Raw genomic sequence first — 14,291 nt, 5'->3', positions numbered from 1 at the left:
CTCCTCTCTGTGAGGTCAGATTTTCTCCATCAGCTTCAACCAGAAGAGCAGACTGAAGGCAGAAGGCAGATACAGGAGTCCAGCTGTCTGCTGTGAAGCCAGACGTTAAATTATAAAACAGTACCGCTCTTCTAGCTAAAGTTTATTTTATTTTGGTGACTATAATAATTTCTTCCTAAAAATGTGTTATTTGTATTTATAGTTCTTAAATTCTTATTTTTATATGCATTAATATTTTAAGCTTTCTGTTTAATTTCTATTATGGGAAATCGCAGTCGTTGTAACCCACATACACAACGTTTTGGGTTCTCAGTGTGCAGTCTTGGTCCTGGGCACAAGACCTTTGAGACCTGCTGCACTGGAGGACACCTTAGGAGAAACACCTGCATCTTCTCCCTTTCTCTTCGTCCTGCGTAGTGAGAACTGAGACAGCACAGACCTAGATCTGCTCAAACGCTTTCAGAGAAAATTGGCTCGTGTCTGAAGTAGAGGCCAGCCAGGGTCAGATGACGCTGGTGGTGGTGACCACTAGTCCCCGAGTCCTTGGGTGTGGAGGCTCATGCAGGGCCCTGGGTCTTTCGCTTTAATTTTCCTCTTTATGTTAACAACCGCTTGGGTGAAGCATTCCCCCTGTTTAACTTTGTTGGAAGTATGTTCCTGAAGGGGAATCTGTGCTGTCCTAGTGGAACCTGAGATACAGGTTAATCTTCCTGAGGAACAGGGGGTCTCCAGGATGGATCCCTTCGGACACCACTCCTTCTCTCAGCCCAGCTCTCAGCTGGGAGGTTAGTTCAGCTGTGTCTCTGGAGTCCTGCCCACAGAGAGATCCGTAAACTGGGGAAGAGAGGGTGAGCAGCTGTCTCAGTCTTCCAGTTCTGCCTGCTCCTTGTCACAGGTTTCCTCCAGGAAAGTGGGGACTGTATTACTTGATTCCTATAGTATCATCTGCAAATGAGTGGCTACTTGGGAATGACCCCTTCATGGTTGTGGCGGGACAGAGAGGAAGGAAGGAGAACAGCCTGTGATGCTGAGAAGGAGGGCAGGGTAGGGATGGCACTGGTGACCCTAGAGAATGAGCCCCTCGGTGTGGCTGTATGAACAAGAAGCATTTCCAACTGCCCTCTGGGGGCATCCGTTCACCTTCAGTGAGGCAGCCTGGACGGTGCAACAGCACAGAACCTGGTAGCAGCCTTAGGTCCTAGCCCAGCCCTGAACCTCACCTGTGTGACTGGACACGCCACTTAGTGACTCTGAGCCCCAGGTTTCTTATTGGTAAAAACAGAGCCATGCCTGTCCTGTCTGCTTCACAGAGTTGCTAATAAGGCTTAGATTCGGTGAGATTATGGCTGGGAAAGCAAAACACAGGTACAGACACCCGTTTGTGAAAAGGCTCTTCTATAGTGGCCACACAGTGTCTGCTACTTGACCCTTGCCCTCTGGGCTGACGAGGCTTCTCTTCCTCCAGGTTACCTGTGCATGACTGACGAGTGGTTCTCAGAATATGTCTACGAAGTGGTGGTGGACCGGAAGCATGTCCCTGAAGAGGTGCTAGCTGTGCTGGAGCAGGAGCCCGAGATCCTGCCCGCCTGGGACCCCATGGGGGCTTTGGCCAAGTGATACTGCCTCCAGCTCTCTCCTCCTCCCACGGAACCTGGAGTAGCTGCCAAGGACAGATCCGGGAACTGAAGCCAAAGTTACACAGGTGACTGTGCGCTCCCACGGGACACAGTCAGACCCTTGGATTTCTCCTCCAGGAACCTCGCGGGGAAGTGTGCTTTCTGTTGAAACAAATATTCTTAAAGAAAATAAAGGGAAAGATCGGGTCACACTATCTGTTCTCCTCATCTCCAACAGCTCAGGATCTCTTCGCATTTTAACCCGATGTAATTGTGTGTCTTAACTCTGTCAAGAAGGTTTGGTTCTGTGTCTGCTTCAGTGAGACAGGAGAGGATGAGCAATTGAGGAGCACGGAGAGAAACGGGCCTATTTCTCCTTGTTCCTAGAGTAGAGTTGGGGGAGGGTTACCCTATGATTTGAGCTCTCAGAACTGCATGCTGCCTGACAGTGTCACCGTCCCTCCCAGATGGCAGTCACCGAATTCAGTTTTCTCAAGGGAATTTTATGTCTCTAATAGCCCAGGGTGGGAGGTTGATCAAGTCCAACATGATTCCTTCCTATTGTTCTGAACTGTGGGAGGCACAGCGCTACTTGAGTCGGAGTTAAGTAGAGGCTTAGAGAAAGCTGAGTGAGAGAACAACCCAAACCTTATCATGGTCTGAATTACAGCGATTAGGAGGTGCTCTAGCCAAACGGTTTAACTTCTGCCTCTGGACTTGGGAGCTGGGTGGGCAGGAGAAGGTGAAACCCATGCTTTCTGACAACTAGATGGTGCTGAGAAGCTTTTGAATAAAATACTTTGTTAAACAGAGTAAATTGGCTTCTTTGATCTCAGAAGTGTTTCTTTATTTAGCTACAGAGGAAAGCAACCCGGTGACTGATGTTCTACAAAGTGAAAAAGGGGCAAGATGGGTCAGGGCTTTCCTGCTTCAACTTGTCTCGGGTTCTGGTCCTTCCGGCCTGTGTGATCCCCAATGGTTCTGCGAAGGGCTTCCCAGCACCGTGTTTAACCATTCTCGTACCCAGACCCAGAGTCCTGCGAGGGTGGAACGTGAGGATCTGCATAGCCCCACCTGAGAATGTGCTGGAGATGATGTATTTTACTGAGACGGAGCCTTCCTTTCACTGAGAGCAAATAAGTGTAGCCCCCTAATCAATATTTCCATCAGTGCCTGAGCCCCTACCTTTCTGGCCGTCCGAGAATCTTCCCAGTCCCAGGAGGGCACGTTGTCTCACACAGCACTTTCCAAGATAACATTAGGTAAAGGCTCAAGCTTGAATCACAGTGCTTACAATGGTCTAGTAATCCTGCCCCAAGCAGGATAAATAAGTCAATTCCTAGACACATCATGGCGAAACCTTAGAACAGGTCTTAGAAGCATCCAGGAAGAAAAAATTAGATTGACAGCTGACTTCTCACCAACTATATAAGCCAGAAGACAGTGAAATATATCTTCAAATACTATGAAAAGTTAACTGTGAACCTAGAACTCTGTATTAAACAAAACCGTCAAGAACAAGGGTGAGCCTGGCTGGTGTGCTCAATGGTTGAGCATCGACCCATGAACCACGAGGTCACAGTTTGATTCCCCGGTCAAGGGCACATGCCCAGGGTGTGGGCTCAATCCCTAGTGTGGGGTGTGTAGGAGGCAACCAATCAATGATTCTCTATCATCATTGATGTTTCTATCTCTCCCCTTCCTCTCTGAAATAAATAAAAATATTGTTTTAAAAAAGAACAAGGGTGAAATGAAAAACATTTTAATTCAAGAACTGTTGCCCAAATAGAAAGGAAATGATCCCATATGGACAGTCTGAAATGCAGCAAAAGATGTAAATCAAAGAAAATGATAAATACATGTATTATCTAAACCAAGCATGTCAAACTCAAAGGCTAACATGGACCAAATAAACAAGGTTTAAGTTTATGTGGGCCGCAAAAAAAAGCCTCAATTTTCATAGAAACATAGGTTTATTTCGATAGAGACATGCTGAATACAAGGGCTGAAATAAATGAGTAATCGCTAACATAAAATAATAGAACATTTTAATAAAAATTAATATTTTTTTCTTGAACATTAACTTACCAGACACTGAATAACTGCACAAATTAATAAGCGTAACGCAAATAAACCTATTTTTCTTGTTCTCTGAAAACGAAATATTTCCTGTTGCACACACTAAACAAGTCAGTACAAGACTAATGACGTGTCAATCGGCTGCTAAAACATTCGCTGCTAGTATTAGTGGAGAGAAATGGTGCGCCTGCATGTAAGGGCATAAGGGAAATGAATGTAGTTCGTTATTAATTATGTATAACAGGATATTGTAAAAATAAGTTACGAAATTTTTATTAAAACGTTTAAAAATTAAGTTACGAAATTTGGGCCGCAAAAATATTCATTGTGGGCCGCATGTGGCCCGAGGGTCACAAGTTTGACATGCTTGATCTAAACAAAGTGACTATAATGAGCATAGAGTTCAAAATAAGATAAAATGAAAATATGTGAAAATAGATGATTAGGGAAGGAAGTGATTAGAATAAACATTATAAAGTCCTTGTCATTCAAGAATAAGTTAAGTATATTCATTTTAGCCTTTGGTATGTTCATTATAAGTGCAAAAAAATTCTAGATTAACTACTAAAAAATAAACAGGATGTAGTTCCCAAGCAAGACTATAATCAATCCATAAAAAGACAGGATAGGGAGAGAAAGAAAAATGCAAAATATCCAAAATAAGATAGTAGAAATAATTTAAATGTGTCAATAAGTACAATATACATAAATGGGTTATATGTTCCAGAAAAAAGACAAATTGTCAAACTGGATTTTTAAAAGAAATTCAGCAATAAACTGACAAGAGACAATTTAGGACCTAACAAAGGATAAGAAAGATAACAGGCAAACATCAAATTAAATCTGCTATAACTAATAACCAGTGCCCGGCTGCGGTAGCTCGGAGGTTGAGCATGGACCTATGAACTAGGAGGTCACAGTTCCATATGTAATAAGAAAGATGTGCAGAAATTAAAACAGGATCAACAAAGCCACAAGTTGGGTCTTTAAAACAAAACCAAACAAGTTAACATCTTTGGCAAAACTTCAAAAAAAACCACAAAAATTTAAAAGAATACAATTATAGATGCAGATATTTGAAAAATAGGAGATGCTCAACTTGGTCAAAATTGACAATAAGGGGATTTATTTGGAAGAGAAATCCGCAGCTGGGCAAGGACAGGAGCAAAGACAATGAGCAGGAGAGCAGATAGAGGTGTTGGCAGACTTAGCAGAGCTGAAAAAGTTGAATCCTGAGCCAGTGGTGGAGAAGGCCAGGGACAAACCAATTTACTTTGCATAATCCCCAAAAGCACAGGTACTTCCTCTTGGAATTGGGAGGGTTATGAAGGGTTGAGAGTCTGTTAGATCCCCTCCCTACTTTGTGCAGCTTAGGTAACTGTCCCTCCCTGCTCAGCAGCCAACTGGATTTACATTCCAGAGGGAAAAAGTTTACGGTCTGGAGGTCGGAAAGAGCTGAGGATAAAAGACCATTGGGATTAGTGAGTACTGCATTCTCAATGTTCTCAGTCCTATTGGATTCCTAGTGCCAGAAGATTGGAAGTCTCTGGAAATCCCAATGAGCCCAAGAGGAAATACATAAAGAACTATTTTATGGCATCAAGAATTATTTTATGAGGCTGGTATAAATAACCCTGACAAGAATAGCAACCAAATAAACAACAACAATATGCAAATCTCACCCCTAACCATAGATGCAAAAGTCCTAAACCAAATAATATGATAAACCAAACCCTACACTATATATAAAGATAATCTTCATAACCAAATACTTAATACAAGCTATTTCTCAAAATTAGGATCCAGCCTGGCCAGCGTGGCTCAGTGGTTGAGCGTTGACCTATGAACCAGGAGCTCATGGTTCGATTCCCAGTCAGGGCACATACCCAGGTTGTGGGCTCAATCCCTAGTGGGGGGCATGCAGGAGGCAGCCGATCAATGATTCTCTATCAACATTGATGTTTCTATCTCTCTCTCCCTCTCCCTTCCTCTCTGAAATCAATAAAAATATATTTTAAAAAAAACATAGGATCCAGTGGGGAGAAACAAAGGATGTTGGTGAAGAGAAAGGGAAATGGGAAGATGTTAAATGTCTTCTCCTATAACTCTTTGGGATGATACTCTGACCTCTAGAAAGTCCTCGTCAGCCCCAGGACTCCTCTTGAGACAGGGAGAGTCATGCTCCAAGAAGCCAGGCCCTGATAATGACCCTGCCTTCAGGATGTGGTTGCTCTGGTTTGTCCTTAAAGGACAGCTTGATTCCAATTGGCTGTTGGCAGGGCCTGGGCACTTGCAGGGAAGTCCCATTCCTCCAGGCGTGTGGTGGGCGTGCACGTTGTTGCTGACTACGCCACAGTCGTTGGTTAAGTTGGGTTTTTTTTCTTTTAAGTAACTCCAGATGAGCATTCTCATATTTAGGACAACTTGTTCAGAACCATGAAGCTGCTTGTTCCTCCAAGGAGTCTACACTCGATTGGAAACTAGGAATAAACTGGTCACAGTTGTTTTGCTTCCCCTTTCAAACTCCAAGACCTTCCCACATTCCCACAAAGGGAAAGGGAGCCAGGGCGGGAGGGAATGTGCCGTTCTTTGGGACCAGGGTTGCGTGAAGATGGGAAGCTCTCTGCACTCCTCTTCCTTGGTACAATTTGGATACAAATTGCTCTCTCTCTTCTCTAGAAAAACTCTAGTTCGGTAGCTCTTCTTTTTGTTGTTGTTGTTGTTAATCCTCACCTGAGAATATTTTTCTATTGATTTTTAGAGAGTGGAAGGGAGAGGGAGAGACAGAGAAACATCAATGTGAGAAAGACGTATTGATTGGTTGCCTCCTGCACACACCCTGACCAGGACCAAGGATTGAGCCTACAACCAAGGTTCATGCCCTTGACCAAGGATCGAACCTGGGACCCTTCAGTCCTCGGGCCGATGCTCTCTCCACTGAGCCACATCGGCTAGGGCTTGGTAGTGCCTCTTGAAGTGGATGGAGTGGGCTCTGGAATCATCTCCCAGGCTCCTTCATAACTTCGCTTTTATTTTATTTTTTAAATCAGCTGCTGTACAGAGGCAGGCTGGGAATAGGGTGGAAGTCCCAGCATGTGCTTGACTTACAGTCTTAGCCTCCCTGCATCTCACATGGCAGGGGCCTCACAGGTTCCCTCACCCGCACTTCTCCAGAACAGACAAGAAGTCCTTTAAGTTCTACACGGACGCGTTCAGTGACAGGAACACACAGCCTCCTCCCTATGGCCCTGGCACTCAACTTCCTCGCTGACCTTCTTGTTCACTCTGCTCTAGCCAACCCACTCTGCCCCTCACACACACCAAGCTTACTCCCGCCTCCTTGCTGTTCCTCCTTCCTACAGCTCTCCCATCACGTCTGTGCATGGCTGGCTTCTCATGACATGGGTCATGGCTGGACTGTCAAGGCCATCCTGACACTTTATCTAAGTACCCAGAGTTCCCTTCCTGCTGCCTCCACCACGCCCACACCTGTCACTCTTTATACTGGGCCTGGGGTCTATTTTCTTCACAGTGTTATCACTTTCTGAAATTATCTTCCTCTTTTTAAAAAAAAAATTCTCCTAGGCCTCAAATAGCCTCTGTCGTTTTTTTTGGTTTTGTTTAAATATATTTTTATTGATTTCAGAGAGGAAAGGAGAGGGAGATAGACACATCAATGATGAGAGAAAATCATTGATTGGCTGCCTCCCACACACCCCCTATGGGGGACCAAGCCCGCAACCCCTGGCAGGTGCCCTGACCTGGAATCCAACCGTGACCTCCTGATTCATAGGTTGATGCTCAACCACTGAGCCACACCGGCCGGCCAGGCTGAAACTATCTTCTTTATTTGTATGTTTATGTATATTTTCCCCAAAGACGATGCTCCCTGTCAGCAACTCCCTGGCAGGGGTTTTGTCTGGCTCACCCCTTTATTCACAAGTCAGTGGTAAGTATGGTTGGCTGAGTGAGTGAAAATGCCCTATATTCTGACATCTATTCTCAATTAAAAGTTTATACATAGATCCGAAGCCGGCTTCCCTGTAACTTGCTCGACAGGGATGAGCAGAACCAGAACAAAGGCCCCGTGACCTTACTTCAATGCTTAGCAGAAAGGCCTAGATTTCGTGGAGGTGACCGGCACCCCGGGAGTGGAAGAGGGAGGGGAAGCCACAGAGGCCTATCCCTTTTACCACTGCAGGTACCTTTCTCCTTTCAAATCCGCCCAGCACCGTGGGGCGCTCAGGGCCTTGGGACGCAGTTAGGCCTGCTGTGCCGCTGGGAGCCTGTGTGAACAGGGACTAGTTACTGGACTTCTCTGAGCTCAGTCTCCAGGCCACTTTTAAGGAAAAATTACATTTAAATGAATTAAGTAGGAAAACTCACAGTTTGAAAAAGAGGAAATCTATCATTTATTTTTAAAGCACTTAACAGCAACATAGAGCCAAAAGATTTATACTGTCACCCATACTCGTAGAAAAAGAACAAAAGAGAATGCTGTAATGTTCCTGGTAGATGCTCAATAAATGGTAGATTTTATTCATAACCAGTTCTTACAGAGCTTCTCCAACATGTCCAGTGCTGTGCCAAGTCCTCTGAGGGTTAAAATAGTTCTCTGGAAACTCACCATTTAGTTGGGGAAATAAGCTGTATATACTAGGACACGAGCCAGTTGAAAAGGAAGGTGACCTGCCCTGGCCAGTGTGGTTTAGTTGGTTGAGCGTCATCCTGTGTCTCAAGTGGTCGCCAGTCCAATTCCTGTTCAGGGCACATGCCTGGGTTGCAGGCTCGATCCCCAGGAGGCAGTCAATTGATGGTTCTCTCTCATCAGTGTGTCTCTCTCCTTCTACTTTCCTCTCTCTCTAAAATCAATTTTTTTTAAACGGTGACTTTATATGAGTGAGGTCTTCGAGTAAGTGCCATAATAAGTTAAGAAGGGCTTGAAGTTGGAGAAGGACAAGAGTGCTGACTGGTTTTAAACTAACTTCTAACCACAGTGAACACAAACATCAAAGACGAGGGCGATCCTGACCTTAACCCTAATCCTAACACAGAGAGACTAAGAGAAAACCTCCCTATTTGCAGAGGCGCGAGTTATCTCGAAGTTACTGGAGGGGAAGAGGAGAGAGCGAGTGTGAGTGTTTTGTAATCTTGAGCAGGCAAAGCAGAGCTGGAAGTAGGGCTGCAGGAGGGAGGAATGACTTCAGGGACTGGACGCAGAGGACTTGATTCCAAAAATAATGGTCTCTCTCGATCAGATCCCGAGGGAAGCCCTGGACTTCACCTCTTGGTTCACAGCACCCGTCCTAGTAACTGAGAGAAGATATTCGCCTCCTTCCTAAGGGTAAGACGTTTTTACAATAGTGCTGAGTCATTTGGTCCCTGTGCTGCCTCAGTGGGCTGTGCCCGGGAGTGCCCCAGAGTTCCTCCCTGCTCTGTGATAAGCCTGAGGCCCCTGGGATGTCTTCCTGTGTTCTTCCTGTCTTTCCCCATTTATTTTTGCTTTTATAACTTTAAAAAATACTGCTTTTCTGAAAAAGCTTTATAAAATTATTACCTACTCATGCAAATATTTATGTCCTAGAGAAGGCTATACCACGAAAAGGCAGGGTTCCCTTCCACCATTCCTGTCCTTTCTCTCCAAGGCACTTCTATTCCCAGTTTCTTTTTCTAATATATTATATTGATTTTTTACAGAGAGGAAGGGAGAGGGATAGAGAATTGGAAACATCGATGAGAGAGAAACATCGATCAGCTGCCTCCTGCACACTCCCTACTGGGGATGTGCCCACAACCAAGGTACATGCCCTTGACCAGAATCGAACCTCAGACCCTTGAGTCCTCAGGCTGACGCTCTATCCACTGAGCCAAACCGGTTAGGGCTATTCTCAGTTTCTTATATATACACTTAGAGAGGCTTCCATGCACACATCAGCCTTTCTCTCACGCTCATTCTCTTTCTAAATTGGCGTAGCACCTGTTCTGTGTTTTTCTTTTTTCTCAATTAACAATTAAGGTTTGTGAACCTCCCCAAATCAGCCTCACTCTGCTTCACTTTTCACAGCTGTGTGGTTAGTGCTCCATGGGTGGATGTGCCATGATTTGCTTACCAGTCCTTAGGGCCCTGGCTCTCATGGCACAAAGTCTGTTAAGAGTCAAAGGCATTTCCTTTGTCATTTCCTGCCCCCTATGTTTATGGGGCCTGCTGTGTGCAGACACAGGGACAGGTGTGGAGACGTGGAGCGGGGCACAGCCCATCCCTTGGGAACTCGGAGCCCAGTGGAGGAGGCAGACATTTAGGGGGCACCAAAGGGCGAGGCCAGCTCTGTGAGCTCACAGGGCTGTGGGGGCCCTTCCTGGCACTCCGTGCTTCTCCTGCCTTCAACTTCTCTGCCAAGGTGGAAGTATAAGCAGCTGCCCTCCAGAACGTGACCCTAGGTGAGGGTGTGTACAGTCGGGGAAAGAATCCTGTAGGAAGGAAGTAAAAAAAAAAACAAAAAAACGCACCCTGCCTCAAAGATATTACAGATAGAGCCCGGGGTACTCACAATACCTATAAAATTGGGGGGGTATTTAGCAAAGGCAGGAGGATCATCAGGAATGGGGAGGAAGGGGCCAGTGCAAGGTGGCCAAAGACACAACTCATCTACTTCCAAATGTGTTCTGTGTCCCTCAGGGCAGAGCCTGACCCGACCTCCCCTTCCTCTCTCTGCCCCGAGCATGTCACCCTCCTGGCATTCCTAAAGGCTTTCCTGCCCATTCCCTTCCCGCGGTGTCTTCTGGATCAGGGACGGCCCGCCACAGGGAGGCTCCCACGTAGACCTCTGTGGGGACAAGCCCGGGGCCCACAGTGGCAGCAAATCTTGCCCAGAAGATGCCATGCCCCGCACATGGGTGAACATGGATGAAGTCACCAACACTGCGCCACCTCCCAGGAAAACACGGCGGGGAGTGCCTGGGAGGACTAGAGCAGGAAGACACGCTGAGGACAGGGAGTGCTGGGCAAAGCCACAGGAAAGGGTGGGCCTCCTCTTCACTATTGTGTAGACAGAGCAGAGGCAGGACAGACAGAGGGTCCCAGGGCTTCTGGAGAGAGAGGCTGGGACTTTCACGTTTGTCCTGTTTGTCAGGCCTGGCTCCGCAGGGGAACCGCTGTGGGGCCTGGAGACACCCAGGCAGTGGGTCTGCTGGTGGCGGTGTCTATGAGTGGGGAGGGGGGAGCGTGGGGAGGGGACAGAACCATCTAAATGGGCTCTTTACCTCTCCAAGTGAAAGACTGTGCTTCCTATGCAGCCCCATAACAAGCCAAGACCCCGCTACTAGTATTTCTGGGCAAAAGCAAGTGAACAAAGAGACATAACGGCTGAACCATGGTCTCCTGGCGCGTCTTGGCCCAGCCACCCGGGGCCATGCCTCTTGGACAGCTGGCTCCATCGCTCCCCCCACGCCAGCCAGTCAGAGAGCTTTGGGGTTCTCTTCTGGCTCCTGGCTTCCACCTCCTCCCTGTCTGTACTGGTGCTACCGCCTCAGAGCTCACGTCTAAGGCCCCCTCCTGCCTCCAGCCCATACCCCCCTCCCCCCAGTACCTCTAGTCCAAGTGGGTGAAGCCGCTGGACCCTTCCCCACAGCACTTCCTTCCTCAGCCTCCGCCCCTCGGGGCTCCCACTGCCTTTCCTGTTCAGCCCAGCCCTCTCCCAAGAGCAGAGGCTGTGCCCTCCTCGGCGCCTGGCATGGGACGGGGTAGGTGCTTAGGCCACGAAGGGGCTACGGTGGAGGTGGACAGCTGGGGAGGGCTGCCCTTTGGGGGCCTAGATGACATCTGTCCGCTCACCCTGATTTGATGGTGAGGACGGGCGGTCAAATGGAGCTGGACAGGCAGTGAGAACAGGGTGCCAGGACTGCGGATCTTCGCAAGGGAGGGCGTCGGGGTGCTGGGAAAGACAGGGCAGTTGCGGCAATGAGAATGGGAAGCAGATAGGGAAGGAAGGGTTCACTTCCGGGGGGAGGAGAGAGGCTGGATTTGCTGAGGCAAATGTGGTGCCTGCAGATGGCACCTTCAGGGACGAGAGGAAGCGAAGGCACACATGTCAAGAGAAGATGGTCGGTCTGGGACAATTTGTGTGAACTCCGCAAGGGCAGCAGTGAGGAACGAGGGAAGGTCCAGCTGTAATCCTAGTGCTTTTCCTTTTTTAAAAAAAATGTTTTTATTGATTTCAGAGAGGAAGGGAGAAGGAGAGAGAGACAGAAACATCAATGATGAGAGAGAACTATGGATCGGCTGCCTCCTGCACGCCCCCTACTGGGGATCGAGCCCGCAACCTGGGCATGTGCCCTGACCGGGAATGGAACTTTGACCTCCTGGTTCATAGGTCAACGCTCAACCACCTCTGAGCCACACCAGCCGGGCCCTAGTGGCTTTTTCTGACAGCGCCTCTCAGCCAGGGAGCAAGAGGGCAGAGGACTGGCCTGGGGTGCTCCAAGGCCAAGGCGAGAGAAAGGCGGGAAGTCTCCCTGAGAGAGGAGGCCCCTGATGTCATTGCACGTGGCAGCCCCTTCACTCCAGCATGGGGGGTGGTGCCCACCATTAGTTATGATGCCCATTTTATGGAAAAGGGACCCAAAGACTAGACAGGCGGACATTAAGGAGCTTACACTGTGTGGGAACAAAACACACACAGACACACAGGGTCAGAGCTGGATCTAACCCAGGTTCGTGGGACTTCCGTCCGCCAGGCACCGGCACCAAAGGTAGCACTTCCGAAAGGGGCCCAGGGTGGCTGGGCAGGAATAAGTATTAGGATAGAAAAAGAAGACAAGGCCCAGCCAGCGTGGCTCAGTGGTATGAACCAGGAGGTCGCGGTTTGATTCCTGGTCAGGGCACATGCCTGGGTTGCGGGCTTGATCCCTAGTGTGGGGCGTGCAGGAGGCAGCTGATCAGTGATTTTCTCATCATTGATGTTTCTATCACTCTCTCCCTCTCCCTTCCTCTCTGAAATCAATAAAAATATTTTTTTAAAAATAATAAAAAGAAGACTAGGAATCGGGGGTTGGGGGGGCGGGGAGTCAACAGTTCGTGAGACTGTGGAATGGTGTTAAACAGCCCCGTTGAGCCAGCACAGAGAACAGACTGGGTGGAGGCACGAGCCTCAGCCAAGGACTGAAGTCACCCCATGGCCTCCAGCAGCCTTTGGCCCCTGGCCCAGTGCCCTTCTCCCTCTGGTCTGCCCTGATCCCTCCTTGGAAACACCCTTACTTGGTGCAGCCCTTGCTTAGCTGGCACTTACACGCACGTTTATGGAGGCCAAGTGGAACCCGGGATGCAGCAGACTGTGCTCATCTGGCAGGAAGAGCCTCCCCATGTGGGCCCTGCCGCCCAGGATTCAGCCAGAAGAAATCCCCAAGCCCAGGGACCACCAGCTGGGCTTTGCTTCCACTCTGAACGCCAGGTAGCCAGCTCACCAGAGCAGCCTGAGTGCTCTCCGGAGTGCTCCCCACGCTCCTTGCAATCGCCACCTTGAGGTCTAGGTGGCACCAAAACCTCACGCTGATTCCTCCCAGGTTGGGGGACCGCCCACAGCCCACACCCAGGGAGAGAGCAGTTCCTACCACGTCCTCCAAAAGCCCGGTCAGCTCAGCCCAGCGGGGTGCGAGCTCAGCTTTCTGGGTTCTGACCCTCCAAGTACAAGGGGCTGCAGAGGTGTCATGCCGTTTCCGGTCTGCCTTTTGCTTTGCTCGGTCCCGCCTCCTCTGGGGACAGCCCTTGCTCTCTCATCTCAGCTTCAGGGACATCCCAAAGCAAGTACTGCAACTTGTTCTTTTCAAATGTAAAAAAAGACAGAAAGAAAAGAAAATTACTGTAAAGATACTATGACATTAAATTCCCTTTTCAACTTAAGTTTTTTTTTTTTAAAGTATCCAAGTCATTTTTTCACGTGGTTCAACACAATAGGCGCCTGTGAACCTCCTTGGATATTTAAAATACTGTAGGAGCTCATCCTTCCTCCCTACACCACAGTCATGTATCTTTTGCAGCTCATCACTATGGACAGGGTGGGGCAAAAGTAGGTGTACAGTTGTAAGCACACGACGGACTTTATCCTTGTATTATTTATTAATTATCGTAGCCTTTTCCATACGGGCAGCTCTAAACCCACGTTGCCCCACCCTGTCCATCTGTTCCGTGACTGCTTTGCACTGTGGCTGGTTCGCAAAGTGGGGAAGAAGGCTTCCTGTGGGCGTTCATTCTGCAGCCTTCGCCGCGAGCCCTGAGGGCGGCACTGGATGGCGGGGAATCCGACGCGGTTCTCTGCGGAGCTCGCGCCCCGCGGCGGAGCCCAGGCGCGCCGGGCAGCCAGGTGCTGCTGCGCCCGAGGAGGAAGAATGGGGCAGGTTTCGGGATGGGTCATGGGGAGGGGTCCGTGGTGCAGACAGATGGCTCTGAAGAAGGGACGTGGAGCAGCAGAAACCTAAATAAAATGTTGGGGTCAGCCGGTAGGGGAGGACCGATACCTGTCGGCAGCGAGCAGCCTCCCCCCCGCCCCCACACCTCAGGTTAATGAGCAGGAAAAGTGGATTCTTGAGCTCCGCGTCCTACCG

The 14,291-nt window shown here is 48.6% G+C and overlaps 1 protein-coding gene across 2 annotated transcripts in view; it reads left to right on the top strand.

Annotated features, from left to right (window-relative positions):
* The window catches only part of BLMH (bleomycin hydrolase), a 41,860-nt gene extending 39,432 nt beyond the window's left edge, over positions 1-2,428 (top strand). The window contains exon 11 of one of the 2 annotated variants that reach the window (XM_023759498.1): positions 1,466-2,428. In XM_023759498.1, coding sequence (XP_023615266.1) covers positions 1,466-1,617 — 152 coding nt within the window. In that variant the 3' untranslated portion in view covers positions 1,618-2,428. The remainder of the gene's footprint in view (positions 1-1,465) is intronic. The other variant, XM_014461629.2, reaches the window with a different exon arrangement.
* Positions 2,429-14,291: the final 11,863 nt, after the last annotated feature.

The sequence above is a fragment of the Myotis lucifugus genome, unplaced genomic scaffold (assembly GCF_000147115.1).
Source record: "Myotis lucifugus unplaced genomic scaffold, Myoluc2.0 scaffold_157, whole genome shotgun sequence".
In the NCBI taxonomy this organism is placed as follows: domain Eukaryota; kingdom Metazoa; phylum Chordata; class Mammalia; order Chiroptera; family Vespertilionidae; genus Myotis; species Myotis lucifugus.
This window is presented reverse-complemented; position numbering and strand designations above follow the sequence as displayed.